Here is a 27456-nt window from a genome sequence, read left to right on the forward strand (position 1 = left end):
TCCGTTGGATGTGTAATGTCAATGTGAATACCCGTCAGAGTGTAAGTATCTTGAGAGAAAAGCTGAACATTAGAAGCATCAGTTGTGGCGTGCAAGAGAGACGATTGCGCTGGTATGGACATGTGAGAATGGAGGAGGATAGCTGCGTGAAAAAGTGCCACACCCTAACAGTTGAGGGAACCCGTGGAAGAGGTAGGCCCAGGAAGACCTGGGCTGAGGTGGTGAGGCAAGACCTTCATACATTGGGCCTCACCGAGGCGATGACTACTGACCGAGACCTTTGGAAATGTGCTGTGCGTGAGAAGACCCGGCAAGCCAAGTAAGATCGTTGCCAGTGCCCCTGGACTGGTTCTTGTGCGGGTGGCACATGAGATGCACCATTTTGAGTGTGGCCGTTGCCAGTACCGCCTGACTGGCTCCCGTAGGATTTTCGAGCGAGATCGTTGCCAGTGCCCCTGGACTGGCTTGTGCGGGTGGCACATAAGACACCATTTCGAGCGTGGCCGTTTTCGTGCGGGTGACACGTAAAAGCACCCACTACACTCTCTGAGTGGTTGGCATTAGGAAGGGCATCCAGCTGTAGAAACTCTGCCAAATCAGACTGGAGCCTGGTGTTGCCATCCGGTTTCATCAGTCCTCAGTCAAATCGTCCAACCCATGCTAGCATGGAAAGCAGACGTTAAACGATGATGATGATGATGATGGAAGTGATGACAAGTCACCAAGACCTTTGGAGATATGCTGTGCTTCAGGAGACCCAGCAAGCCATGTGAGATTGTAACCGTGGCCTATGCTAGTGCAGTACCCTTCAGCTATTGGGCAATAAACCATGCTTGTGATAACCTGTTGAGTCAAGTGAAGTCATTGCCGTGGCTGATGACAGTGCTGCCTGACTGGCGCCCATGCTGGTGGCAAATAAGCACCACCATTCAAGCATGGTTGATGCCAGTACCACCAGATTGACTCTCATGCCAGTGGTACATAAAAAGCATCCACTACACTCTTGGAGTGGTTGGCGTTAGGAAGGGCATCCAGTTGTAGAAACCGCCAGATCTGATTGGGGCCCAGTGCTGCCTTCTGGCTTGCCAGCCCTCAAACTGTCCAACCCATGTCAGCATGGGAAGTGGATATTAAACAATGATGATTATGATGATGGACTTAATCTAAATTGAAACAATCTACAAATGATTGCTTGCTGTTGTTAGAATCTGATGTCTATCTCAAGGTTGGAGAACTATTGGGTTGGTCAAAAAGACTGTTTGGTTTTAAAGTGACAATAAGACACAAGTTTTAAACACGGTGATTTATTCTATCAATGATATAATTACTCTTTCATGCCAATATCTTCATCCATGTTGTGGGCAGATCCATTTTCTGCTCAAAGAATTTCCTGTCCTTACTAGCAAAGAACTCTTCTAGGTGAGTTGGAGGTCTGACTAATCAGTGAATTTTGACGAGATGAAATAGGTGGAAGTCAGAAGGTGCGAGGTAGGGCAATTATGGAGGGTGCAACAAAACTCTCCAGCCGAGCCCCAGTAACTTCTGAAGTGTGCAGTCTGGCATTGTCATGATGAAAGATAGGGTCCTTACAATGAGTAGATGCTGGATGCTTCCGGTGAATTGCTGCATTCAATTTGTCCAGCTGGTCACAGTACACATCTGAATTGATAGTCCTGTCCATGGGAAGAAGCTTGTAAAAGACCAAGCCCTTTGAATCCCACCAAATTGAATGCATAACCTTTTTGGAAGTGAAGTCTTGCTTTGGAAGTTGTTTGTGGTGATTCACTGCACTTCTACGATCATTTACACTTCATATTATAGATGATCCATTTTTCGTCCCATCACCATTCTCTTTGGAAAAGAAAGGATCATTTTCTTCATGCTGCTGCTATAAATCACAGATGGAAAAGCATTGGGCAAAGTTAGCCATATTCAATTGATGCGGGACCCAAACATTGAGCTTGCTGATGTAACCAAAGTTGATACAGACAATTTTCAAAACTTGATTTGGATGTTTGAATAACATTTGTGATCATCCTGTTTGATCATTTGGTTGCTATTTATCTCCATTGGTTGGCCAGAACAAGTTCTGCAAAATTCCTTGATTGAAATCTTGAAAATGCCTTCGGGCACACATATTCCATAACAGTAACCTCTCTGTACAAGCACATATCATCCTGCAGGTTTCTGTAGCTTCTTGCCATTTTGTGAAATAAAAAAGAGCATAATGTGTCAGGTTTTCTATTTTCAGCATGATTGCTAGCAGACAATACAACTTGTCTTGTTGCAAGTTCTCCTTGAACTATGTTAAAGTGTCAAGTATCTAATGAATGTACATGTGCAAAGGACAGACTGAAGTTAGCTATGTATTAGAATGCTTGAATTTGTGTTGACAAAAATCATACTTTTTTATCAACTCGTAGAGGATTCTGAAGTATTTGCAATGTAATGAATTCCATTAAAGGCCACTAGGAGCTTGGTGGTGCAATTAAACTATGCCTACAAAGTAGAGGGCACATAGCCTAGTGGTTAGGGTGTTGCACTCATGATCATGAGATCACGGGCTTGATGCTCTGACTAGGTGGTGCGTTGCTCTGCAATAATATCAACATCCTATATGTGGTACACTATGCAGCTGTACAGGTACTAATGATTTGATAAAACGAACCTCTGTACTTGGCTTTTGTTGACATACAGAAAGCCTTTGACAGGGTCCCCTGATCCCTTATCTGGTGGTCAATGCAGAAACTAGGGATAGATGAGTGGTTAATGAGAGCTGTACAAGGATGCTGTCAGTAAGGTGAGGGTTGGCAACGAATACAGTGAAGAATTCCGGGTAGGAGTAGGGGTACACCAAGGATCAGTCCTCAGCGTCCTTTTATTCATCATAGTCCTCCAGGAAATAACAGAGGAATTCAAGACAGGATGCCCCTGAGAGCTCTTCTATGCTGATGACCTTGCTCTAATAGCTGAGTCACTATCAGAACTAGAGAAGTTTCAGGTGTGGAAGCAAGGTCTAGAATCAAAGAGCCTCACAGTCATTCTAGCAAAATCCAAAGTCTTAATAAGTAGGGGGGGCAGACATATCACAAATCTCTTCAGGTAGATAGCCCTGCTTCATCTGTAGAAAAGGCAAAGGTAGAAACTCCATAAGATGTACCTGGTGTAAGCTATGGACACATAAGAGGTGCAGCAATATCAAAGGAAGGCCAACTGGGAAGGTAGTTTTTGTGTGTGACAAATGCTCAGAGGTAATAAACACTGAAAATGTGCAGGAAACAGCTCCTGTCACATGCCATGGAGGAAAACTAGAGGTAGTTGATAGCTTCCATTACCTCTGTGACCAAGTCAGTGGCGGGGGTGGATACTCTGAGAGTGTAGCTGCTAGAATAAGAATAGCCTGGGCAGAGTTCAGAGAGTTCCTACCTCTGCTAGTAACAAAGGGCCTCTCTCTCAGTAAAAGGTAGACTGTGTGATGCCTGTGTGTGAACAGCTATACCACACAGCAGTGAAACATGAGCTGTAACTGCTGAGGACATGCACAGGCTTGAATGAAACGTAGTTAGTATGCTCTGCTGGATATACAATGTCAGTGTGCATACACGATAGAGTGTAAGCACCCTGAAAGAGAAAGTGGACATAAAAAGCATCAGAGGTGGTGTGCAAGAGAGACGACTGTGCTGGTATGGTCATGTGAAGTGTCACACCCTAACAGTGGAAGGATCCTGTGGAAGAGGTAAACCCAAGAAGACATGGGATGAGGTGGTGAAGCATGACCTTTGAACGTTGAGCCTTACAGAGGCGATGACAAGTGACTGAGACCTTTGGAGATATGCTGTGCTTGAGAAGACCCGGCAAGCCAAGTGAGACCATAACCCGTGGCCTATGCCAGTGCAGCATAATTGGTCCATCTAAGAGTACCCTTCAATCATTAGGCAATAAACTCTGATTGCGAGGACCTGTTGAGTCAAGTGAAGTCATTGTTGTGACCAATGCCAGTACCGTATGATTGGCACCCATGCTTGTGGCACATAAAAAGCACCATTAGAGCATGGGTTGTTGCCAGTGCTATCTGACTGACTTCCATACAAGGGACACGTAAAAAGCACCATTCAAGTGCGATTGATGCCAATACCGCCTGACTGGCCCCCGTGCCAGTGACATGTAAAAAGTACCCACTACACTCTCAGAGTGGTTGGCATTAGGAAGAGCATCCAGCTGTAGAAACCTTGCCAGATCAGAATGGAGCCTGGCACAGCCTTCTGGCTTGCCAGTCCTCAGTCAAACCGTCCAACCCATGCCAGCATAGAAAGTGGATGTTAAACGACGATGATGATGGTGAATGAGCTAGTGTGCAACATAAACATTTGATCACTATAAGCAAATCATCTGTGCAGGCTGTTCAGAATTGATCTGTTACTGGCGACCAGGCTGGTCAGAAAGTGATTCACTGCAGCCTGGGAAACAGGAAAGGAGCTTCTGTGCCAGTAGCTGCTTTGTCAACTAGTACTGGTTGAGGAGAACGCTGGCTGAGATAAACTGCACAACTGCCCTTGTGATTGCAAGGCCTATGGATAGCTGGGGTGGAATGAGCTGTATAAGAGCAATTAATGGGAGAGAAGTTCAAAGTAAAGTACTGGCAGTGGAGTTGATGATCAAGGTGATAGTAATAAACCATCACTGTTAAAGGATTTGATGTTAAGAAGTGATAAGGAGGGATGTAATCAGCAGGCTGGGAGGCATTCTGGTCAGTGAGGAAATGGTAGGGTTTGGAAGGGCATGATGTGCTGTAAGTGTGCAGCAGAAGAGATAGAACTAGAATTATCAAAGTGAGCTAAGGAAGGGTGGATGTTCCTCATAAGATGGAAGACATGAATTTCCATGTTATGTTTGGCACCTGTGCCCAGCGTCGCCTTTCTGGCACTTGTGCCCGCAGCATGTGCTAGGACTTTCGAGCAAGATCGTTGCCAGTGCCCCTGGACTGGCTCTTGTGCGGGTGGCACATAAAATAACCCAATTTGAGCACGGCCGTTGCCAGTCCCGCCTGACTGGCCTTCGTGCCAGTGACACGTAAAAGCACCCACTACACTCTCTGAGTGGTTGGCGTTAGGAAGGGCATCCAGCTGTAGAAATTCTGCCAAATCAGATTGGAGCCTGGTGTAGCCATCGGGTTTCACCAGTTCTCAGTTAAATCGTCCAACCCATGCTAGCATGGAAAGCGGACGTTAAACGATGATGATGATGATGATGATGTTTGATGGCAAGCAATGGAATCAAGTGGTTCTAGAAGGGTGAGCCTCCAGGGTTGAAAAACAAAAAGGTGTTGTTATGTGGGCTATTTAAGATAGGTGTGGTGGAGGGATGTGGAAAGTGGATTGAGGAAGGTATTTTAATGGCTTGGGAAGAAAAGGTGAAGAATGGGGTGCTGCCACGGATGGCAGTTGTTCAATAAAGAAAGAATAAAGCTTAACCATCGATGGATTTTTGGAAGATGAACAACTGTGTTGTATGTTATACTGGTAGAGAGACTGTGAGAGAGTGGAGACAGAAGACTGGGTTTCCATGAGAGCAGATTTGAAGTCAGCCTATCTACAGCTTCACAAAGTTGTGGAAATACCAGCTTATAAAGTACAAGACGAACAGCTTGACCAGGCTGGGATTTGAAATGAACTCTGCACTAAAGATTTTGGAAAGAAATCTCAAGACTATATTGGGAGAGGTCAGAGTGGAAGGGGCTAACCCCTACTGAGATGACATCTTGGACGAGGTAGTGGCGATTGTAGCAGAGGTGGTGGGTCATCTGAAGTGGTTTGGGCCATTTCTGTTCGTCTAATCCCTGCTAGAAAAGATAAAAAGATAACTAGATATTATTATATGGTGAAAAGAAAGTGAAAACTGTTCATCAAAGATAAAGTTTCAAGTAGTAAGGGAGACAACTACAGCAATATCTTTAATGTTTATTAATAAAGAAAATAGTTTTAGATACAGAATATCCAGTAAAAAATAACAGAATTTGTTTTTTTAAAATAACGATTAAAAAAAATAAATAAAATAACACAATGAACTATATAATTATAAACAAAAAAAAAAATCATTATTAGTATTATTATTCATTCTAGATATTACTAGATATGAAGGAAATCTGTTGACAACCTGAAGTCTTTTGGCAGACAAATATGTGAACAGCATATATTTATGTGTATATCTATATACATACAAAGTGTGTGTATACACATGCACCACAAACACACAAATATAATCATACTCACCGATACTTCCTATGTCACCAACAACTTTTGCATTGTCTCACAATTTCTACATTGACATACAGCATATCTTGTGTATATACACACTTTAAGTTACATTATATAACTGGAAAATTTGCACGTTGTAAATTTTCCTGTGTGTACATACATGTATAAGAATAAGCATACATTTAAGTACACACAAGTACTTGATACTTATATATGTATATATTTTCTTACATCTTAACAGATCTGCATGTGTAGACACACATACACTCTTACACAAACATGGACAGTGTTCTAGTATGGCTGCAGTTCAATGGTACAAATCAAAAATACGTACAACTGTACATATATATATATATTCATTTGTTTGTTTTTACACCTGTCTTTCCATGCTAGCATGAATTAGACAAATATATATATATATAGAAATATATATATATATATATATATTACTGAGGCAATCTATACATAAACACATTTTCTTTTTTTGGAATTAAATTAACTATTACAGCCTTAATATTATTTTTATTGATCATTTATATTAGAATTCAAATTTGTGCACTGTTTACAGTGTGGGCCTAATCAATGTTTTTCAGAATCTATCAGAATATTCTTTATTAGCTAGAAACAACACTCTAAAAATGGACAGTTTTCATTTTTATGTGTTACGCACGAAACTGGCATATCAAAAATTACTGAAGGACTTTCAGCTTAAAAAATAACATACACACACACAGATATATACACAACTTCACACATAACGATATGTTTGCATGCACAGCCATGCATGGCTACCTAGTTGATGCAGTCAAGATTCCACTGAGAGCCTTGCTTCTGGACTGGAGACAATTTGTATTGGTGAGAAGTTTCTAAAACAAAACCAGAACTCACATATACATACATAAAAACCACATCCACACACACACACAAACATACATCAGCAGAGAAGTACAAACATGACACAAGGTCTAAGAGATTTGCACCCAGTACTTACCAAATTTTTGTAAGTGGTATGCACAAAACCGTTGACCCTTGAGTCACTTTTGTAACTTTTCTATTAATTGAAAATATATTCATGTATTGAGTTCTATATTTTCCTGTTTGTTCCACCAACCTTATATACAGACATAAAGCAACAACAGCTGGACAAACCAGCAGGGCGATTGCTTTAAGTTAGAAAAGAGCAGAAAGTAGATCTTCAGGTCTTCAGATTTAACAAATGCTCCCTGCTCATTACCGTTTCCGCACTGCAAAAGACAATGAAGAAAGATAAAGAGGAAACAGGAGGCACATGCATGTGTGTATGTATGGCTGGACAAGTGGGAGGGTTAAAAAAAGAGGTTTACCGGATTTATACATTGAGACTGTCTGAAGCTCATATCACAATGAATCAAGGTAGGAGAGGAGAAAGAAAGAAAGAGAGAGAGTGAGAGAGGTGTTCTGTAGCCATAGTATCGATGTACTTTTGGCAGCCAACAGCAACACAACTTATCATTGTAGTCCATCTGTGTCCCACCCCACTGCCTCCAATCGATGGTTGTCCAGTCACTTGTAGTGGGCGACAAACATCAGCTTTGACTGGAGTCATTCACAATGTCACTTTCTGAGTCTGATGACCCTTCTTCATCCGATGCTATTTGTTTCTCTTCTAGTTTCTTCTTGATGGCATGGAGCCTCTTTAATAGGGACTGGTAGTCAAATGAGCCTCGTTTGTCACCGAAAGGATCCTGCGAAAGTAAACAGAAGAGAAACCAAATCTTAAGACATTGGTTACACACTTTATCTCCGACAGCTATCATTGCCACCACTACCACCACCACAAATCAAGGAAACCCCTATACCAGGCATAACCAGCCTTCTTTTCAAGAATCAGGTCACATGAGACATGGCTCATCAACAAGTGGGCAACACTACTAAAAATAATTCAAGGTGATGTTTTGTTAGCATGCCATTCAGTAAGTCCTGCAGACTGTAGTTTATCCATGATAACCGCTCTACATGGTCACCTGACTTGCTAAAAATAGCAGCCAAAGCTTCCTCAAATTACTTCCTATAAGTTTAGAAAAGGACATGTTGGTTAACCCTTTAACGTCTGGATTACTATCTCAAATGTATTGCTTATTTAATCACATCGTTTTGAATTAATCACACATTATATCATAACTTTGAGATTTCAATAATGTAGTTGTTCATTTTCACAAAGATATTGTAGAGTAGGTGTGAGAAGCTAGATCTGGCCAATTTAAACATAAAACAAGTAGAATATTTTGGTTGGATACGACCAGCTTAAATGCGATAGGGTTAAAGAGATTCTGGGATTGTCACAGCTTGAACATCTTTGATCAAAGATCTGCTTAAGCCAGGATTCACTTGAGGTTAAATATAACCAAAGCAACAAAGCACAAGTGAGGTAATGAAAAAGTGTCTATTGTGACAGTAGGATGTGTTAGAAATGTCAACTAAATCACTCTTAACTCTTTAGTGTTCAGATTATTCTATCAAACATAATGCTTATTGATTCACATTGATTTGAATTAAGCATGCATTATCTCATATCTTCAAGATCTTGATGGTGTAAGTACTTAATGTAGAATAACATTGTAGTGTAGGTGTGAGAGCCTGGATCTGGTCAGTTTGAACATAAAACAGATTAAACATTTTGGCTGGATATGGCCGGTTTAAATACTAAAGGGTTAAATCATATCCTGCAGTGAAGTATAAGGGAACCCATATTCTGTAATGCTTGATTAGCTTACTTCACACTATTGTAATGTTTCAACAGAACTTAACACAACACCATCAAGGTTACTGTTGGTGTAATTGACCAATGTATCTGTACTTAAATAGCACTGCTTCCTTTATGCTCTGCATTATTTTAACGTCCATTATTTTAATTGTCATCATGAACCTAGACTGGCTGGTGTTGCAGTAAAGACAGGAGACAGCACGAGCTGCAGGTTGGTGTCAGTAAAAACAGCAGTACTTACCAGCATTGTCTGCCCCTGCTTCAGGAGGTTGGCTTTACATACAGATTCATAATAATCATAATACGTGGGGAAGGATTTTTCCATCACTTCTCTGAAGACAAGAAAGTAAATCATGAATTAGTTGAGGTAAAAAAAATAGCAGTTAGCGAATAGTCACTTAATGAATATCGCCCAAATTAGAACCCATCTGTCCTCAATACAAACCAAACTAAGTTGTTGATGTCTCATATCAAGCCCCTGCTGGTCAAGGTGGACATGTATCTGCACAAGATTTTTGTTGAAAACTGGATTGGTACCATGAAAAAAAGGAACTGGTACATTCTGTGATGTGGCTGGTGTTAGGAAGGGCATCCAGTTGTAGAAACCATGCCAAGCAGACATTGGAGCTTGGCACCGTCCTCTGGCTTGTCTACTCATGCCAAACTATTTGATCCATGCCAGCATGGAAGAAAAGACATTGGATAATGGTGATGATGACTGGCAGCCAACTTATGCATGCAAGTCTTCCCTCTCTACATCACCAATGCTGTCCAAGAAAAAGGCTGCCACTTTAGATCTGACACAGCGTGGCACCAGTGTTGTCACTATACCAAATGATGGAACAGATACAGCAAGCCTTTCATCCAACACTATAATCGTTCTGCCAAGATTCGAAACAAAAACAGTGTGGGAATTATATCCAATGCTGTCATGATTCTGCCAACATACTGTTTTGGTATCTTGTACTTCTTTATGTGAGTTTTTTTTTAATACTGACATCTTTAATCCCCCTAAATTATGTGGCTGCACGACTGTGGTGACCAGCATCCTGAGACATCACTTCATTTCTCTCCGTGTATTTTTCTATCTAACATGGTCTTTCCCTGTCTTGGCATACAAGGCTCTTTTTCAACCACTATTTACACCACCACTACCAGTTGTCTCTGCTGTATTGACCAATGTCATTAACAAGCAAACAGTTCTATCTTCCATGTAGGTTAACATTATATAAGTCTAATATTTACCTTATAATCAAATTTAGTCAGTGCTAATATATTACTACCATACTGACTATCTAAGGTTTCTGTCGGTCAATGTTGATCATGCATATAGACATACATGTGCAGGTCAGGGTAAGAGTTTTTGAGAAAGACTAGCAGTAGTCTATGCATACAAATCTCATCTCTCCCTACCACCCATATTTATCCAAAGGAAAGGTTGCTGACTTTAAGCCAATACAATTTGGCACCAGTGTCGTTGATGGCATTGCTGTCAGAATGCTAAGAGCTGGGACAAATACCACAAGACACCATCATTACCAAACTTTTTAACAGTTCCATTAATTCATTGACCAAGATTGGTACTTTCTTTTTATTGATCCCTAAAATATCAAAGGTAAAGCTAACCTTGATGGATGAGGGCTAGTGACCTATTGGTTAAGGTGTTGCATTCACTATTGTAAGATTGTAGTTTCAATTCCTGCACTAGGCAGTGCATTGTGTTCTTGACCAAAACACTATACTTCATGTTGCCCCAGTCCACTTAGCTGTAAAAAAGTCCCAGCAACAGTTGGGAAGTTAAACCTGTGATGGACTGGCATCCTATTTAGGAGGGAGTATTGTAGTTTGAGTTACTTATACCACATGGAAACCTGGATAAATTCCATGAGAGATCCTAACCTTGGTGCAGAGAATCAGAACAAATATGAGGCATTCTAACCAACACTCATGACTCTGGTAATGTTCTGCTTTCCATATTGACAGCAGCTGCAATTAAAGATAACAAGTGCAAGAGAAATGACTACTCTACTATGGACATATGTTGTGAATGGACAATGAGTGCTACATTACAAAAAGCTGTTTAATAGGAAAGATAAAGGAACATGTAAAGTAGGATCTCATGATGCTGGGTTTCACAAATGAGATGACAAAAGAATGAAACAGGTCATGTCATGCTGCATAGCAGAGGCATGTAAGCCACCACAGCATAAAAAACATTGATGATGATAATTAGAGTTGTAAATGAAATCACTACAACCGAAAATCAAAACTTGTCATACATAGAACTTGACTCCTTAATATAGGCACAAAGCCTGAAATTTTGGTGGAGGGGGTTAGTCAATATCACTGATCCTAGTACCTAATCGGTACTATATATCATCAATTCTAAGAAGATGAAAGATAAAGTTGACTAGAACAGGATTTGAACTCAGAACAAATACTACAAAGCATTTTTTCTGATGCTCTGATGATTCTACCAACCCACTCCCAAAAATAATAATCATAATGATGATGATTTTTCTACATAGGCACAAGCCCAGTCAGTTATATCAACCCCAGTACTTGACTGGTATTATATTTTATTTATTGACCCTGGAAAGACAAAAGCAGCCATCCTCAGTAGGATTTGAACTCAGGACGTAAAGGGCAAAAAGCATTTTGACTGATACTTTATCAATATATAATAGATGTAGGAGTGGCTGTGTGGTAAGTAGTTTACTTACGAACCACATAGTTCCGGGTTCAGTCCCACTGCGTGGCACCTTGGGCAAGTGTCTTCTACTATTGCCTCAGGCCGACCAAAGCCTTGTGAGTGGATTTGGAAGACAGAAACTGAAAGAATCCCGTTGTATATGTGTGTGTGTGTATATATATGTGCATGTGTGTATATGTTTCTCCCCCCAACATCGCTTGACAACTGATGCTGGTGTGTTTACATCCCCGTAACTTAGCGGTTTGGCAAAAGAGATTGATAGAATAAGTACTAGGCCTACAAAGAATAAGTCCTGGGGTCGATTTGCTCAACAAAAGGTGGCGCTCCAGCATGGCCACAGTCAAATGACTGAAACAAGTAAAAGAGTAATAGAGCTCTTCCTTTCAGCTACTACTGTTAATGATGATGATGATAATACACCATACACACACTGTCAAAGAAGTGTTTGGGAAAATAAACAATAATAATGATAACAACAACAACAATACCGAAGTGCTTGTGGACAGGTACATCGTTCTTCCAACATATCACAAACTGCAACCCGTAGAGACTCGTGCCGTATCACATCATTATATCGTTTAGCATCACCGACGTTACGCTCCTGTTTTACAGAAAAATAGAAACAATTCACTGGAAGTGTATCGTCTCTAAAACCTAAAGATATGGAGAAATAACATGATTAGAAGTCACAGTGCTACACCAGACAAACAGAGTAACACAAATATTAAACAACAAAACAGGATTCGGTTTGTTGTTCATATCAGGGTCAAATGAGAGGGGCTGGACATAGCCTTAATGAGAGGAGCTAGGTACAGGTTTAAGAAGAGGGGTTAGGCACAGCCTTTCTGAAAAGAACTAGGCATGGCCGTAAAGAGAAGGGTTAGATACAGCTTTAATGTGAAAAGCTAAGCACAACCTAATGAAAGATACACTGTAACAGAAAGATTAGGCAACTCTTAAGAGATTAACAAAAGTTTATTAAAACAAACAGTATGAACAAAAACTATGGTTCTAAAGAAAGATATTAAATGTCTGGTGAGGTAGGATACAGGCCACTCACCAAAATTAGAGGAAGGTGTCATGCCCAATGACTGGCATAGTGTGTGTGTGTTGGCACTCTGTCGCTTCTGATGTCGAGGGTTCCAGTTGATCCGATCAACAAAACAGCCGGCTCGTGAAATTAACATGCAAGTGGCTGAGCACTCCACAGACACGTGTACTCTTAATGTAGTTCTCGGAGATATTCAGCGTGACACAGTGTGACAAAGCTGGCTCTTTGAATTACAGGCACAACAGAAACAGGAAGTAAGAGTGAGAGAAAGTTGTGGTGAAAGAGTACAGCAGGGTTCGCCACCATCCCCTGCCGGAGCTTCGTGGAGCTTTAGGTGTTTTCGCTCAATAAACACTCACAACGCCCGGTCTGGGAATCGAAACCACGATCCTATGACCGCGAGTCCGCTGCCCCAACCACTGGGCCATTGCGCCTCCACTGACTGGCATAGTAAACTGCTACAAAGGTAAAGGAAACACATTGGGGAGAGGAAATTATAGAGGCATCACATTATTGAACTAAGCAATGAAGGTTGGAAAGAGTCATAGTACATTGGATCAGAAACAGAATTAGCCTTTTTAAACCAAAGTTTATCTTTATTCACATTAGCAGACCCTGTGGAAATTCCATGGCCTATTTTTGTGGTACATTATCTGCCATAAACATTTTCCCTGTCAGTAATAATATTTTGTGACATGATGAATTTCTGGTGCTCACTTACAAGAAATACAATGCTTTAGTAAATAAGTATAATATAGTTTGATAATAACTGAAATAACATTTGAGCAGTAATATTTATGATATACTTTATTGATAGGAAAGAGGTTTTTATCTGACACTACCTTTAGCACTATTCTTTTTTTATACAGTATGTGTTAAAATACATATATTATAAAATATTGGAATTTTAATTACAAAATGAATTATATGCATGTACCTTCAAAAATGAGTGGAATAAATGTTCATTTATTGTTAAAAAAAGATAAGAGTTAGTGACAGAAAAGGCATCAAGCTGTAAAAGCACTGACCCAATAATGTACTTGTCTAACCCATGCTAGCATGGAAAAATGGACATAAAAATTCATGTAAAAAGTAAATAAGATGGAAATTTTTTTGTCTTTAATTTCCTTGGGTGATATGTAAAAGGCACCTGTGCAAATGACACGTAACAGACACTCAGTACACGCTGTAAAGTGGTTGCCATCAGGAAGAGCATCCAGTTGTAGAAACCAAGCCAGATGATTGGCGCCTTTGGCAACTCTATGGCTGACCAGCTCTGGTCAAACTGTCTAATCCATGCCAGCATGGAAAACAGACGTTAGATGATGATGATGATGAAAGCAGCAGAGAGATAGTTAAGAAGTAACATAAAGTGCATTAAAGAATATATTTCAAAGTTATCTTCCGTGAAAAGGTTTAGAGCTGAAATGTTCCAGGTGTTTTGAGAGAAGAATTATAGCAAGGTATCATTTACACACATTCATACGTACCTGCTCAAAACCTGGCTCATTATGATATGGTTTGTCATTCATTAAAGACTGGATGGATATCAGAATGCTGGAAAGAGACTGGGCAGGACTCCAGGATGGACCGCTCCAGGTCCTATAAAGAAGCAGAAATGGCAGGGTACAATTTTAATTTATTATATAAAAAGAGTAAAGGATAATGGTTGGGAGTGGGGAGGGAGAAACTCTTCTGTGGAATTACACAACTTACAAAATAAGAGTTTTCATCTATAAAAATATCAATCTGAAATAGTGAGACATGAGGTAAGACCCATGTGGTTTAGTAGTTAATGCTTTTCCATTTTAGTATAATAAAACTGCTTTAATTCAACCATAATGATAAAAAATATTATAGCTTTAAGAAGATCCCTAAAAGTAGCTGGATACTGGGGCAGAGTTGAAAAAGCAGGAATCTAACTGGAGAAAAGCAAAAAAGAAAGAAAAAACAGCCCAGAATTGAGAACAGTGGAGGAAAGTCATTGATGGCCAATGCTCCAAAGAGAGTAAAGGGCTCAAGTGAAGTTGAAGTAAGTTTAGAATGATAATCTTCCAATTTTGCTCATAGCAGGATGAGTTCAATGATGCAGGTTAATAAAATCTATCAAACTGTACTTCCTCATAGTATCTGTTCATAGTTAGATGAACTGATTCAGTAAAATAATGAGTGCATTGGCAAAGGACAAAGCAAATAATAGGTGTTAGGATACAAAGTACGGACATTAGTTGTGACATTCCAGTTTGATCAAAAAATGTTTAGTGACAGAATACTATGCACAAGTCTGCTGGCAGCTCTTCCTACAGGTCTGCAGAGAGTGTATTTATCATAATTATTTTATTGACATGAGATATGAGGTAAAGGAAGTTAGTGAAATCTGTTTGGTGTTGCAAGTACTCAAAAAATAAAAAGTTTTACTTACCCTATGATACTTAAACACACCTTACCACTTCTGTAAAGGTTAGGGTTAAAACGGACTCGACCATCACCAGTAGTCATTAGTTTTACTCGTGGAGGTCTGATGGGGTAATCTGGGGGACACCGAATTAGAAAGTAGAAGAAACCTCCTTCATAAGGCGTATCAAAAGGTCCAGTAATTAATGCATGAATCTGTGGAAGCAAGCAGAAACAGAGAATGGTAAGAACAATGTAGAACTAATTTTACAAAGAAATGGTAGTGCAGTGAAAGTTGCTCTTTTGATTGAGCCAAGAGAACCGTATTTCCATTGATTTTTTCATATTACTATATGTTGGTTATAATTCTTGACTTAACTCTTTCGTTATCAACCCAGTTGAAACTGGCTCTGAGTATAAATGTCTTGTTTACAAAAGTTTTGAATTAAAATCGTCCACCAAACCTTAGTCACAATTAATGTTCCTAACACTAGCTTAATGATAACTAAGTTATTTTACTAAATTCTTTGTTATATTTAAAGTAACTGAAAGAAACACAGAACATCTCAAAATAAATACAGTAACGAAAGGGTTAAGCATGTTTTTCAGTGATCGGATGGAATTTGAACTTGAGCTAAAACAGATATTACAAAGCATAGTGTCTGACTCTCTAACAATTCTATGCAATTCACTGCTCTGGACAGATACGTTTTTTTAAAAGACTCAGATAGGCAAAACTGACCTCAACTGGATATGGACTCAAGAGTGCAGAGAGGTGGAACAATTGCTGCACATCTCTTGACAAATGGAAACCCACAACAAAAGCTATGTGATATGAAGGAGTAGCTAAGTGACACTTACTTCTGTAATATCTTCTTTGTCTGGAACTATACACATTCCTGGAGGTGGTTCATTATATATTGTCATAATATCTCTGCAAAGATAAAATACATTAAATCCATTATTATTATTATATGAAATTGCACAAATATTAATTTTTCATTGATTATGATCAAGGGTTTTATTTTCTTTGATGCAGAAGAGTTCTAAAATTGACAATTGAGCCCAGTATTTTACTGGTTAAGTTGACCCATGGCTAGGAATGAAACCTTTGGCAGCTCGTTAATCTATTTCTGAACCATAAGGACCCATAGGGAAAGTATTTTCTTTAGGATTTCCCTCGTGTTTAGCAGAAGAAACAATAAAGAAACAGTACAAATATTAAATTACTTATTGTTTACATTTGACAGTTCACATTTCTGAGCCCAGTCAGCCTAGCTGAGAAATAATTACCCCCAGCTAATCAGGTTCTTCAGTCAAAACATACTGAAACAGACATATGTATTAACTTGCATATGTATTAATTTGTGTGGAGGCACAATGGCGCAGTGGTTAGGGCAGCGGACTTACGGTCATAGGATTGCGGTTTCGATTCTCAGACTGGGCGTTGTGAGTGTTTATTGAGCGAAAACACCTAAAGCTCCACAAGGCTCCGGCAGGGGATGGTGGCGAACCCTGCTGTACTCTTTCACCACAACTTTCTCTCACTCTTACTTCCTGTTTCTGTTGTGCCTGTAATTCAAAGGGCCAGCCTTGTCACACTGTGTCACGCTGAATATCCCCGAGAACTACGTTAAGGGTACACGTGTCTGTGGAGTGCTCAGCCACTTGCACGTTAATTTCAAGAGCAGGCTGTTCCGTTGATCGGATCAATTGGAACCTTCAACGTCGTAAGCGACGGAGTGCCAACAACAACATGTATTAACTTGCATACTGAAACAGACATGTATTAACTTGCAAAACTATAACTGTGGAAGACAATGTGACCCCACTGTCACCATTGAGGACAGTTAAAGGTGAAGAAGTTAAATTTGTTACTGTACGATGGACTAAAACTACAGCTTTCAATACTGGGAAAGTGTAGGGAACGCCATCGAATTAACAGTGCAGAAATAATGATTAGTTGTACAATGTTGGGAGTGAACTCTGGGTAGACTTGGTATGGCTGGATGGAATATTAATAGAAAGAGGTGATAGCTAAAGTGTGAAGAACAGATAAAGAGTAAAAGGTGAAGAGAGGACTTTGGCAAAAAAGAACGTGGATTTGGGAGAAGCAGTGGCAGTATTCCATGGCTGTGGCTATTAATGGTATTAATGGTTCTAAGACTTCAAACAGTAGAGCTGAAAAAGAATGAAACACAACAAAACCAGGATTGGGATGATAATGGTGGACTTCAATGAATTCAAAGAGGTTATTGTTGTTTAACCCCAGGTCAACTTTGCTGGAACAAACCTTTTCAAAGATATTAAAATCAAAAATGGATTGATGAATTTTGGCATTGGCAGAGATGGACTGTTGGGTCATGGGTTACTCAATGGTGACTTGAAAAAGAGGGAGATAAAGAGTCACTCAGAAGTGGTGGTACAATAGAGGTGAACTGATCATCTAAGGTAAAAAACGGAAACTAGAAGAAAAAGCATTTGTTTCATTGATATGAATGTTGATTTAAATGGTTTACTCCTGACCTTTGCAGGCAATCCAAGACTGGTTAGACCAATATGCTTAATGTACAGATTGAACATCTGAAGAAAATAGAAATAGATGGAGAAGGGGATTCCAGAGTACTGAAAGTCTGAGGAACGGTAGGGGGACACAAGCAAAGTGGTGAATGTGGAGCCTGGGAGTTGAAACATTAATGGGTGATAAAAAGGAAGAGAGATGTTTGTTTGGTAGGCCTTGGGGAAAAGGTAAGCTGCTGATAAGTTTAAGAAAGTAGATGCTACTGACATAGCAACTGAAGACACAAAGAGGGGAAAGAGAGTATATTTGTGGGTCAGAGGTCAGAAGGTATTGGGGAATGCGTTTTCTTTTGTCAATAAGGTAATGGTCCAGCTGTCTAGGATGCGTGCGTGTAGTAGAAGTAGCAGCAGCAGTGTCTCAGATATGCAGTACAGGCTTGAAAGACACAGTGACAGTATTCTATGAGTAGCCAGTAATTAATTAGGGTTAAAGTATTCAAGGCCATGAAGTGAGAGATAGTTTTAGCTGTTATATATGTTGCCACTACACTCTCGGAGTGGTTGGCGTTAGGAGGGGCATCCAGCTGTAGAAACTCTGCCAAATCAGATTGGAGCTTGGTGTAGCCATCCGATTCACCAGTCCTCAGTCAAATCGTCCAACCCATGCTAGCATGGAAAGCGGACGTTAAACGACGACGACGATGATGATGATATATGTTGTGGTCACCAGGACAGATCAGACATTGTGGAAGTTTTAAGAGTTTTAAATGCAAGCTGTACAAGGCTAGAGAGGGTGATTTAGATAACACCTTTAAAAAGTGAGGTCAATAAAATGAAATGATACAAGTCAGAAATATATATTAACCTGCAAAATTTTAACTGTAGAAGATACTGCGACTCCACTGTCACCATTGGGAACAAAGGTGAAGAAATTAAATTGTTATTGTATAATGGACTAAAACTACAGCTTTCAACACTGGGAAAGTGTAGGGAATGCCATTGAATTCTTTACGTCATCTGCTGCAATTATCCCAACTTTTGGTTAACTATTGAAAAACCTCTGCATTTATTGGGTTAAAACATTCTTTATATACCAGCACCCTAGATTCTATAAACACTAATCATTCAATTTGACTGCTGTAATTCACAACCTGCTGCTGCAATTCTTTCTCTCCCTTTATTCAATGCAAACAATCACTGCACATTCTAACACCCACACATGTACATTATTAGCTAATCATTTTTCTTCCACAACAAAATTTTATCCATAATCCTTGACTTAATGGTGTCTCTCATGACTGTCACGACCACTCACGTTACTACTGACTTGCAGGGATTCAAATTAACTGACTTTAGAAAATTTTTCTAACTTGTATAATAAAAGGAGCTTTCATTGGTCAGAACTGATTTTTTAAATTTTAATACATTGTCAAAATATTTCCCTCCTCTTACACTCTCGTCTAAACAAATGGTTAAACAAGTCTATTATTGAGGTACTGGTTTACTGCTAGATGCTCTTCCTGTCATCAATCCTAACCTATTTTCCAACAAAGGGATCACTTATTCCACATGACTGCCAAGGCACAAAGCCAAGAGATGATTTATTGACAGAGCAAATGACAACAATGAAAGTGAGTACCTTTCCAAGACCATATTTTTAACAACAGACAAACTACATGTGTTTCAGTTAACTATCAAAGTAATTAGTTTCAATTAACTGTCAAACTAATTAGAAAATTTGCCTGCTTTAGTAAAGCAGCTATACCATTATTTACTTATGGCTATATTAAGCTGGTGCTTGAAACACAACTAAAAGACGACTGTATACATGTAATGATGAAATTTCAGTTGAAATGCAAACATTTTAATATGGTAAGTCTCATGTGGATTAATGTCTCTTGAGAAAAACAGAAACCTAGATTAATATTTTTTGGTCTTTTTGCTGGGTCTGGAAGAAAGAACAGTATATATTGCCTTTACAGTCCCTCTTAGACTAAGAAGCTGTCATTAATATTTTCTTTTTTAACCTTTGTAACTTAATACCAGTGAGATAAACATGAGCATGGCAAGAATTCCAAAAGACCAATGTTCTGGGAAGGGAGGAAAGATTGGAGCGTGGCTTTGTGGTGGTGGGGAATACAGAGTGATGAGTAGAGGGGAATGACTGGTTCAGGAATGCCTTGAGTGGAGGCAGAATGAGCTCAGGCAGTCCGAGGAGCAGAGGTCATTATAGTGGGAGAGAGAGAGAAGCAGGGCATCAGATGTAGATGATATGAACAAAGACTGTATTAGAAACTTTTTTTTACATTTCTTGCTTCAAATAACTCAGTGAAAGAATACATACCATTGCCTCCACACCAATTCACAGTAGCAGTGAATTAGCCCAAGAAAGAAGCAGTTGTTTGAATAGTTCATGCAAACTGATAAATTTGTAAAACCAACCTAAGCCTTTCTGGCATGAAAGAAAATCAGTATAAATTTTTTTTTTTTAAATAGACAAACATAAATGTTGGTAATTCAGTAACTGTAGGTATATGAAAATAATGATTAAAAAGTCTGCATTTATAATGATTGTCCTTTTGTGGAAGGAGGAAGAGAGGTAATAAAAAATTACTTCCTTAAATAGACAACCACCAGTGATTTGAAATTTTTCAGCTATTAATACAGATCTAGAATAAAAGCGTATGTTATTGCGAGAGATAAAGCGACAGAGAAGCAGTGTGTCAAACGGATAAGATTTTTTTAATAGTGGCATTGCTTCAGCAGGTATGAGATGTAACTAATATCTCTCCGTACACCACTTATCTTATACCATCACATCAATGGAACCAATGTGCTTAAGAACGATACTACTATATAATACCAAAAACAATTCTGGTATTTAAAAGAAACCTCGTCCTGTCCCTGACCCGTCTCCATTTTAGCTCTCTACAATCTGTTACCAATTATTTCTCTACCTATCAGAATGTTGACATTAATCCCTTTGTAAATAGCACTGTGCATCTTTAATACACAGACAAAGGGTGAGGGCAAGAAATGACAGATCAGATAGAAAAACATTAAGGAAATAAGATATGGTTTTCGTGTCTGTCTCAAAGATTATTTAGCATAAGCTGAAGTGATTCTCATTTAAGTATGAAACCGGGTCAAGGAAATTGGTTAACAGACGGACGGCCTGACCACACAGTCGACACGGCAACTGCTTGTCACACGTATACACACACAATTATTGATTGTAATAAATTAAATGATGACATATTCAATAATGAGAAGCATGGGATGGGAAGAGAGAGAGGAAGGGGAGGGGAGATAGAACCCCCCCCCCAGAAAAGAAAGGTGGTGAGAAGATGGAAGGAAGTCTTTGTAGCAAAACATGTAAACAAAATGAGGATTTAAAGCAGTGATGGCAGTAGTGGTGGTGTCGATGGTGGTCATAGTAGCTCACCTTTAAATATATTAATAATAAAAAAACCCATTTTTCACTTTCCACATCAATATGCTTGTTCAAACATATGTAACATATGCAGTCACTCAACTTGTTAGAAATAGCAGGGTCCAACCCTTTAAAACCAAATTTTACTGACTTGAAAAGGAGAAGAGGAAAGTTACATGGCATAGTAGATATTGTAGTCCCAGGTATGGCCTTAAAAAAGACCAGCTGGAGTATCTTTGGTCAGTGCAATCAGAATTGATGTGGGCTTGATGGACAACCAAACAGTTCAGTATAACACACACGCAAACATACAAACGCAGTATTTTCTCTTTATTTATTTCTTTACTTGTTTTGGTCATTAGACTGTGGCCATACTAGGGCACCACCTAGAAGGGTTTTAGTTGAGCAAATTGACCCTGGTACTTTTTCTTCTTTTTAAGTCTGGTACTTATTCTTATGGTCATTTTTGCTAAACTGCAAAGTTACAGGGGTGTTAACAAACCAACACCAGTTATCAGTCAGCTGCAGGTGGGGACAGAGGCACACACATACATATGATGGGCTTCCACACAGTTTCCATTTTCCAAATTCACAACGTATTAGTCAGCTGGGCCTATTGTAGAAGACACTTGCACGAGATGCCAAATTGTGGAATGAACCCAAGACCGCATGACTGCAAAAGCAAGCTTCTTAACCAAACAATGTCTGTAAACATCTCATTTCTAAAGCAAGTTAGAGGACAAAAAACAAAGCTGATTTGGCAAGATTTAAATTCGGAACATAAAAAGACATAAATAATCTAATAAAATCAATAAGTAGAAGTGAAATGCACAGAAGAAATCAATTTCAATTATATATGGTTTATATGATAATGTGAATTACTTTAATTGCTTTATTAAATATTTAGGGCTACACAACACCATCATCATCATTTTTATGTCTGTTTTCCATGCTGGCAGGATGGTTCAACAGGATTCAAATGAGTCAGAGGGCCACACCTCAATCTTGGCATGGTTTCCATGACTGAATGCCCTTTCCAACACCAACCACTTTACTGAGTGTACTGGCTGCATCTATCATAACACCAGCACTATTAGGGTTGCCTTGCCATCAACAAGGCTAATGAGCTCTCTCATGCCATCAACAAGGCTAATGAGCTCTCTCAAGCCATCAATTGTCATTGCTCAAATTGCTTACTAATGTCATACAAAGTCTGCTGGATGCTTTTTGTGTCAGTTGCACAGTTGAGGTCACCTTGCAGCTTGTAAAGCAAAAGAATGCCACCCCTTGATGGAAGGGATAAATTTATTGTGAGAAGCTGGTATGGAGAGAGTCACAGTGGAGTTAGTGTTGGAGTGGGAGTAGAGGAAGAGTAATGATAATTGGGTAAGTTAAAGAGGTGGACCCAGAGATAGGGTAAACCAGTCTATCTACCATGACAGCAGGGGTGGACAGTTCGTCAAGATCTGAGGCATTTCTTATTGGAGTTACACAGGTTCATTGTTTAGTAAGGGTACAGACACTGTTAGGGAAGGACTAATAGGAGGGAAAATGAAAAGTAGTGTTGGGGTGAGGAGTAGAGAGAGAGGGTTAGAGAGTGATGAGACAATGGGGGAGAGTTGAGTAAGATAAGGGCAATTAAGTTATAGGAAGGAAATAAAAAGAAAGTGTCAATGGTAAGGGAGGTGAGGCCTAGAGGCAGTGCTAAACCATGTTATATGGGTGGGTACAGGAGTGTGGAGGAGAAATAAAATGATGTGGAGACAGAATGTATCCTTGGGAGCATGTAACGAAGGAATGCAAATAAAGGATACCAGAGATCAAGAATGTCGTTCAGTCCATTTTCTATTATCTATCTACACATTACGTACATATGCATTCCCCCTTCTGTTGTCTTCTTTTTTGTGCTTATTGCCTCATACACACATTTTTAAGTGGTACTTGTTTGGCAAGTAATTTGCTATGAAATCCTGTTGAAATTTAAACAAGTTGTCTATTCTGAAGTGAGGACGATGTGATTTGAGATTTGGCAGCTGTTTCAAACAGATCTCGACCACCACGAAGAGGCACATTCATGGTTGACGTAATTTATTATTTTTTTAAAATTTAAGCAAGACAAAAAAAAAAAAAAAAAAAAAAAAACATCAAGCCCAAAACAATATTTTATGATGTCTGTCTGCGTGTTTCAAAAGTGATAAGACATTTATTATCAAGAAAAGAGTGAATCAAGACAAGGTACTACTAAAGCAGCACGGTCCCGAATGCGCTAGCTAGTCGTGAGTGGTCGATCCTAACCCTAACCCTAAACACGTATTCATTTGCACACGCGGGTTAGGGTTAGGATCGACCACTCAATACTAGCTAGCGCGGACGCGCAACTGCGCGTTCGGAGCCGTGCTGCTTTAGTAGTACCTCAAGACAAATACACACAGACAATCGTCTTCTAGTTTAATACCATTACTTGACCCCTGGGTGTCATCAGTGGAGTGCATTCGTTGTAATCTTTTGAACAACCATGTTCCCTGTCAGAAAATAACTTCCGGCGATTTTACGTTACGAGTCCTTTTTCTGTCAAAGGACCACGTGCGGTACCATGCTTGCATTCCAGAATTTTCTATTTCAAAGCGTATATTATAAGTAAAATTGGCGCAGGTTTGGACTAGCCATCCCCCTGTGTCTCATGGAAACGGAAAAAGTTTAACCTATTTGAGTTCAAATATCGTTGAGGTCAACTCTGCACTTCATCCTTCCGAGGTCGATAAATACAGTACAGGGTCGAGTACTGGAGACAGTTTGATTTCCCCCCTCTTCTCAAAATTGTTGGCCTTGTGTCAAAATTAGAAAAAATTATTATTATTGTTAAGGCGGTGAGCTGGCAGAATAGTTAGCATGCCGGGCAAAATGCTTAGCGACATTTCGTCCGTCTATACGGTCTGAACTCAAGTTCTGCCGAGGTCGACTTTGCCTTTCATTCTTTCGGGTCGATGAAATAAGTCCCAGTTACGCACTGGGGTCGATGTAATCGACTAGCCTCCTCCTCCAAAATTTCAGGCTTTGTGTGTATGTATAGTTGAAAGGGTGGAGATGGAGTATATGTAATCTGGGTATACCTCCCCTTTTAAATTTTTTTTTTTTTTACGGAATCTTATGTTTCAGACCATGGAGAATCCGATTCTGAAAATTTTTTTTCAAAAATCTCAATTTCAAAATTTCGATTCCTCCCCCACCCCAGTTTTTATATAGATCCACAGGGTAAACCTAACCCTAACCCTAACACTAGTTTTGTGAGATTTGACTGTTATTTCTAGCATGCAAATAGCCTGCTTGGTGGGGGGGGGGGGGTTGAAATTTTTCCAATAATTTTTTTTCAGAATCGGAATCTCCATAGCCTAAAACGTGGGATTCCGTTAAAAAAAAAAATAAGGGGGGGGGGAAGGTTCAGATTACATATAGTCCATCTCTACCGTTGAAAGGATTATTATTAAGGCAGCGAGCTGGCAGAATCGTTGACACGCCAAAGTGCTTAGCAGCATTTCGTCCGTCTTTACGATCCGAATCCAAATTCCGCCGAGGTTGAATTTGCCTTTCATCCTTCTGGGATCGATAAAATAAATATCACTCGAGCACTGAGATCGATATAATCGACTAATCCCTCCCCTAAATTTCAGGCCTAGTGCCTGCAGTAGAAAGAATTATTTCAAGTATTTCTGTTTTATACAACGGAAATAACCATCCTGAACAAATTTTTCCCCAAAATTTCAATACTATCTTCCTCCCCGCCACTTTCATTAGCACTTCTCATTCCCACGAAGTATGGGACTACGAAGAACAGCTATTCTAGAAGTTCGCTATAAAATAATATTATGTGGTATGCCACAGTAAAATTTTCATTTTACGATAGACATTGAATACTCTTAATGTGGTTCGTGATAGCACTTGCAAATTATATATTTATACTTATGTATGCGTACATACACACGCACGCACATGCGTGCGTTTGCGTACGTGGTAATTAGTTTCGAGTAGCGAAAACAAACAAAAAGTAGGTTAGCAACAATAACAAGTACTCTTTGTTGACAGGTGAGAACAAAATAAAAAGAAATGATAAGTAAATAGACCATATAAATACACTGCGACACAGTGTGTCTGTGTATGCGTGACGTAAGGGGAAAAAAAATGACAACACTGTAGCTGAATAGAAAATTGCACATTTTAAGCTAATTTCTTAAATTTGCATGGCTATATACAAATCGCCAACTTCAAGTATATATATATATATATATATATATACAAAATGGCTGATAGTTAGCAAGGTGAGACACACATAAGAAAGAAGGAAACAAAGGACCACTGATGAGGTCACAGAAGTGTGACGAAAGAACTCTGGCCGAAATAAGATTAAGATTAAGATTAATGTAATATAAAGCTGAAAAAAAAAAAAAAAAAAATTAACACCAAATATACAGTGCGTGTGTTTTTATTGGCTAAACTGGCAATATGACCATCCCCAAGTACAACAACAAATATATATATATATATATATATATATATACACACTTTGTGAGTGTATGTGTATATATACACACACAATGTGCATGTGTGTGTATGTATATTATCTTTATCTTATGATATTTACTTTGTAGTATATTATACTCATTTATTGTGCTTTTAATTATTAATTTTTCTATATGTGACAGTGGATTTTCATCGATGAGTTCATGAACCTTGGTTCTTTTCCCTAAAACTATATATTTATAAGCAATGTTAAATCTCTGAACGAGGTATTATATATATATATATATATATATATATATATATATATATATATATGCACACATATTACACATGCAAATTATATTTATACAAATTATAACTGTAATATATATATATACAATAAATGTAATATATAAAATATATGTGTGTGTGTGTGAGATACGTTTGAACTACGCAAGTGACAAAAAAGTATTCCTCTCTATAACTAAATCAAAAATTACTGTAAAAATTATTTCATTTTAACAATATTCCCCCCATTTCGCATAATCTGTTCTTAAATGGTTAGTCACATTTATATAAATTTGATGATCGAAACTAAACAATTATCCAACTAAGACGGCACATCATCCGATACTTTAAAAAAAGCTAGACGCAATTCTTTCGTCTTTTTTCGGTAAATATAAATAAACAGTAAAAACGAAAGTAAAGAAGAGAGAGAGGAAGACAGGAGGGAACTGAATAGGATGAAAAGTATGTGGTACCTCTTTATCCGAAGAATACACTGGGGCGTTGGTTTCTCTTTATCCCAATCTTTGCTGTGACAGGGGTCCCAATTTGAACTGTTGGAGTGTGCGAGCATGTCTTCGGCCACAAAAAAGTTGGAAGAGTCATCAGAGCTAGCAACCGCCATTTTATTAACCAACAACTTCCGGGTTGAGTCACGTGACTTAGACATATGACTTGTTGCGAGACTCTTGTTTTACTATTTGTTATCAGAACTATTATTGAACAAAGCTGAAACTTAACTCGTCTCTGTTACATCCACTTAACAATTAAACGTGTGGTTTTTTTTAGTTCTATAAATCTCGGTTAACAATTCCAGTTACTAGTTATCTTGTGTTTCTATAACTAATTTACAATGGAACTTTTGCATTTAAATTTTTAGCATTTCCTTTCTTTCTTTCTGAAAACAATACAATTATGTCTATTTTCTTGTCCCCCCCCCCATTCATGATATCCCTGAACGTTGCTTCTGTCTAAAACAATAGGATATCATTAAAAATATAGATATATCATATTGTTTTCTAGCCTCATGTAAACCCTGATCAAGCAGATTTGAGGTCAAAGGTGACTAAGCCATTAGTATTGTCCTTTTTTTTTTTGTTTTTCTTTTTCAGACATACTGTATCTAGAAATACATTATTCTGAGCTTATTTTAAAACTCGGTAGAGTGTGATTTGAAGGATATTTGACTACTATGTCTAGTATTTGCATGAGGTTATGTCTAGTATTTGCACGAGTTCAAATCAGCTTATCTGGAATGATAGCAGTGTTGCATTACTAGCAATCATGTTCTGCTCATGCAAAAGTAGCTACTTGAACTATGGTAAAAGACACTTGGCTAAGATGTTACTAAGTGGGGTTGAACCCCAAATCACATGGTTACATACTGAACTTCTTACCCACAGCCATACCTGCACTGGTCTGCTGTATTATACAAAGCACAGTCATTAAGGTTGTGTTTTGTATGATGACCAGTTGATACCTCTCACTTGCACGGATTAAATATTCTAGCATAAGAAAATATTCTTTTTTACTATTTCTGAGATTTAATCTAAATTAAAATAATGACTT

At 38.8% G+C, this 27456-nt stretch overlaps 1 protein-coding gene and 1 non-coding gene across 2 annotated transcripts; both read right to left on the bottom strand.

The window, feature by feature from the left end:
* Window positions 1-6728: 6728 nt before the first annotated feature.
* Window positions 6729-26591, bottom strand: LOC106869809 (ubiquitin-conjugating enzyme E2 Z). The gene is made up of 7 exons (XM_014915670.3): window positions 26364-26591; window positions 16017-16089; window positions 15184-15371; window positions 14252-14363; window positions 12199-12311; window positions 9239-9329; window positions 6729-7978 (listed from the first exon to the last, which is right to left on the bottom strand). The coding sequence occupies exons 1-7, from the start codon at window positions 26555-26557 to the stop codon at window positions 7820-7822; spliced, it is 930 nt and encodes a 309-aa protein (XP_014771156.2). The 5' UTR covers window positions 26558-26591; the 3' UTR covers window positions 6729-7819.
* LOC128248197 (small nucleolar RNA SNORA79) lies at window positions 16938-17091 on the bottom strand. The gene has a single exon (XR_008264495.1). It is a non-coding gene; the product is annotated as a small nucleolar RNA SNORA79 (small nucleolar RNA).
* Window positions 26592-27456: the final 865 nt, after the last annotated feature.

This window comes from Octopus bimaculoides, chromosome 6 (genome assembly GCF_046866305.1).
Source record: "Octopus bimaculoides isolate indiv1 chromosome 6, ASM4686630v1, whole genome shotgun sequence".
NCBI lineage: Eukaryota > Metazoa > Mollusca > Cephalopoda > Octopoda > Octopodidae > Octopus > Octopus bimaculoides.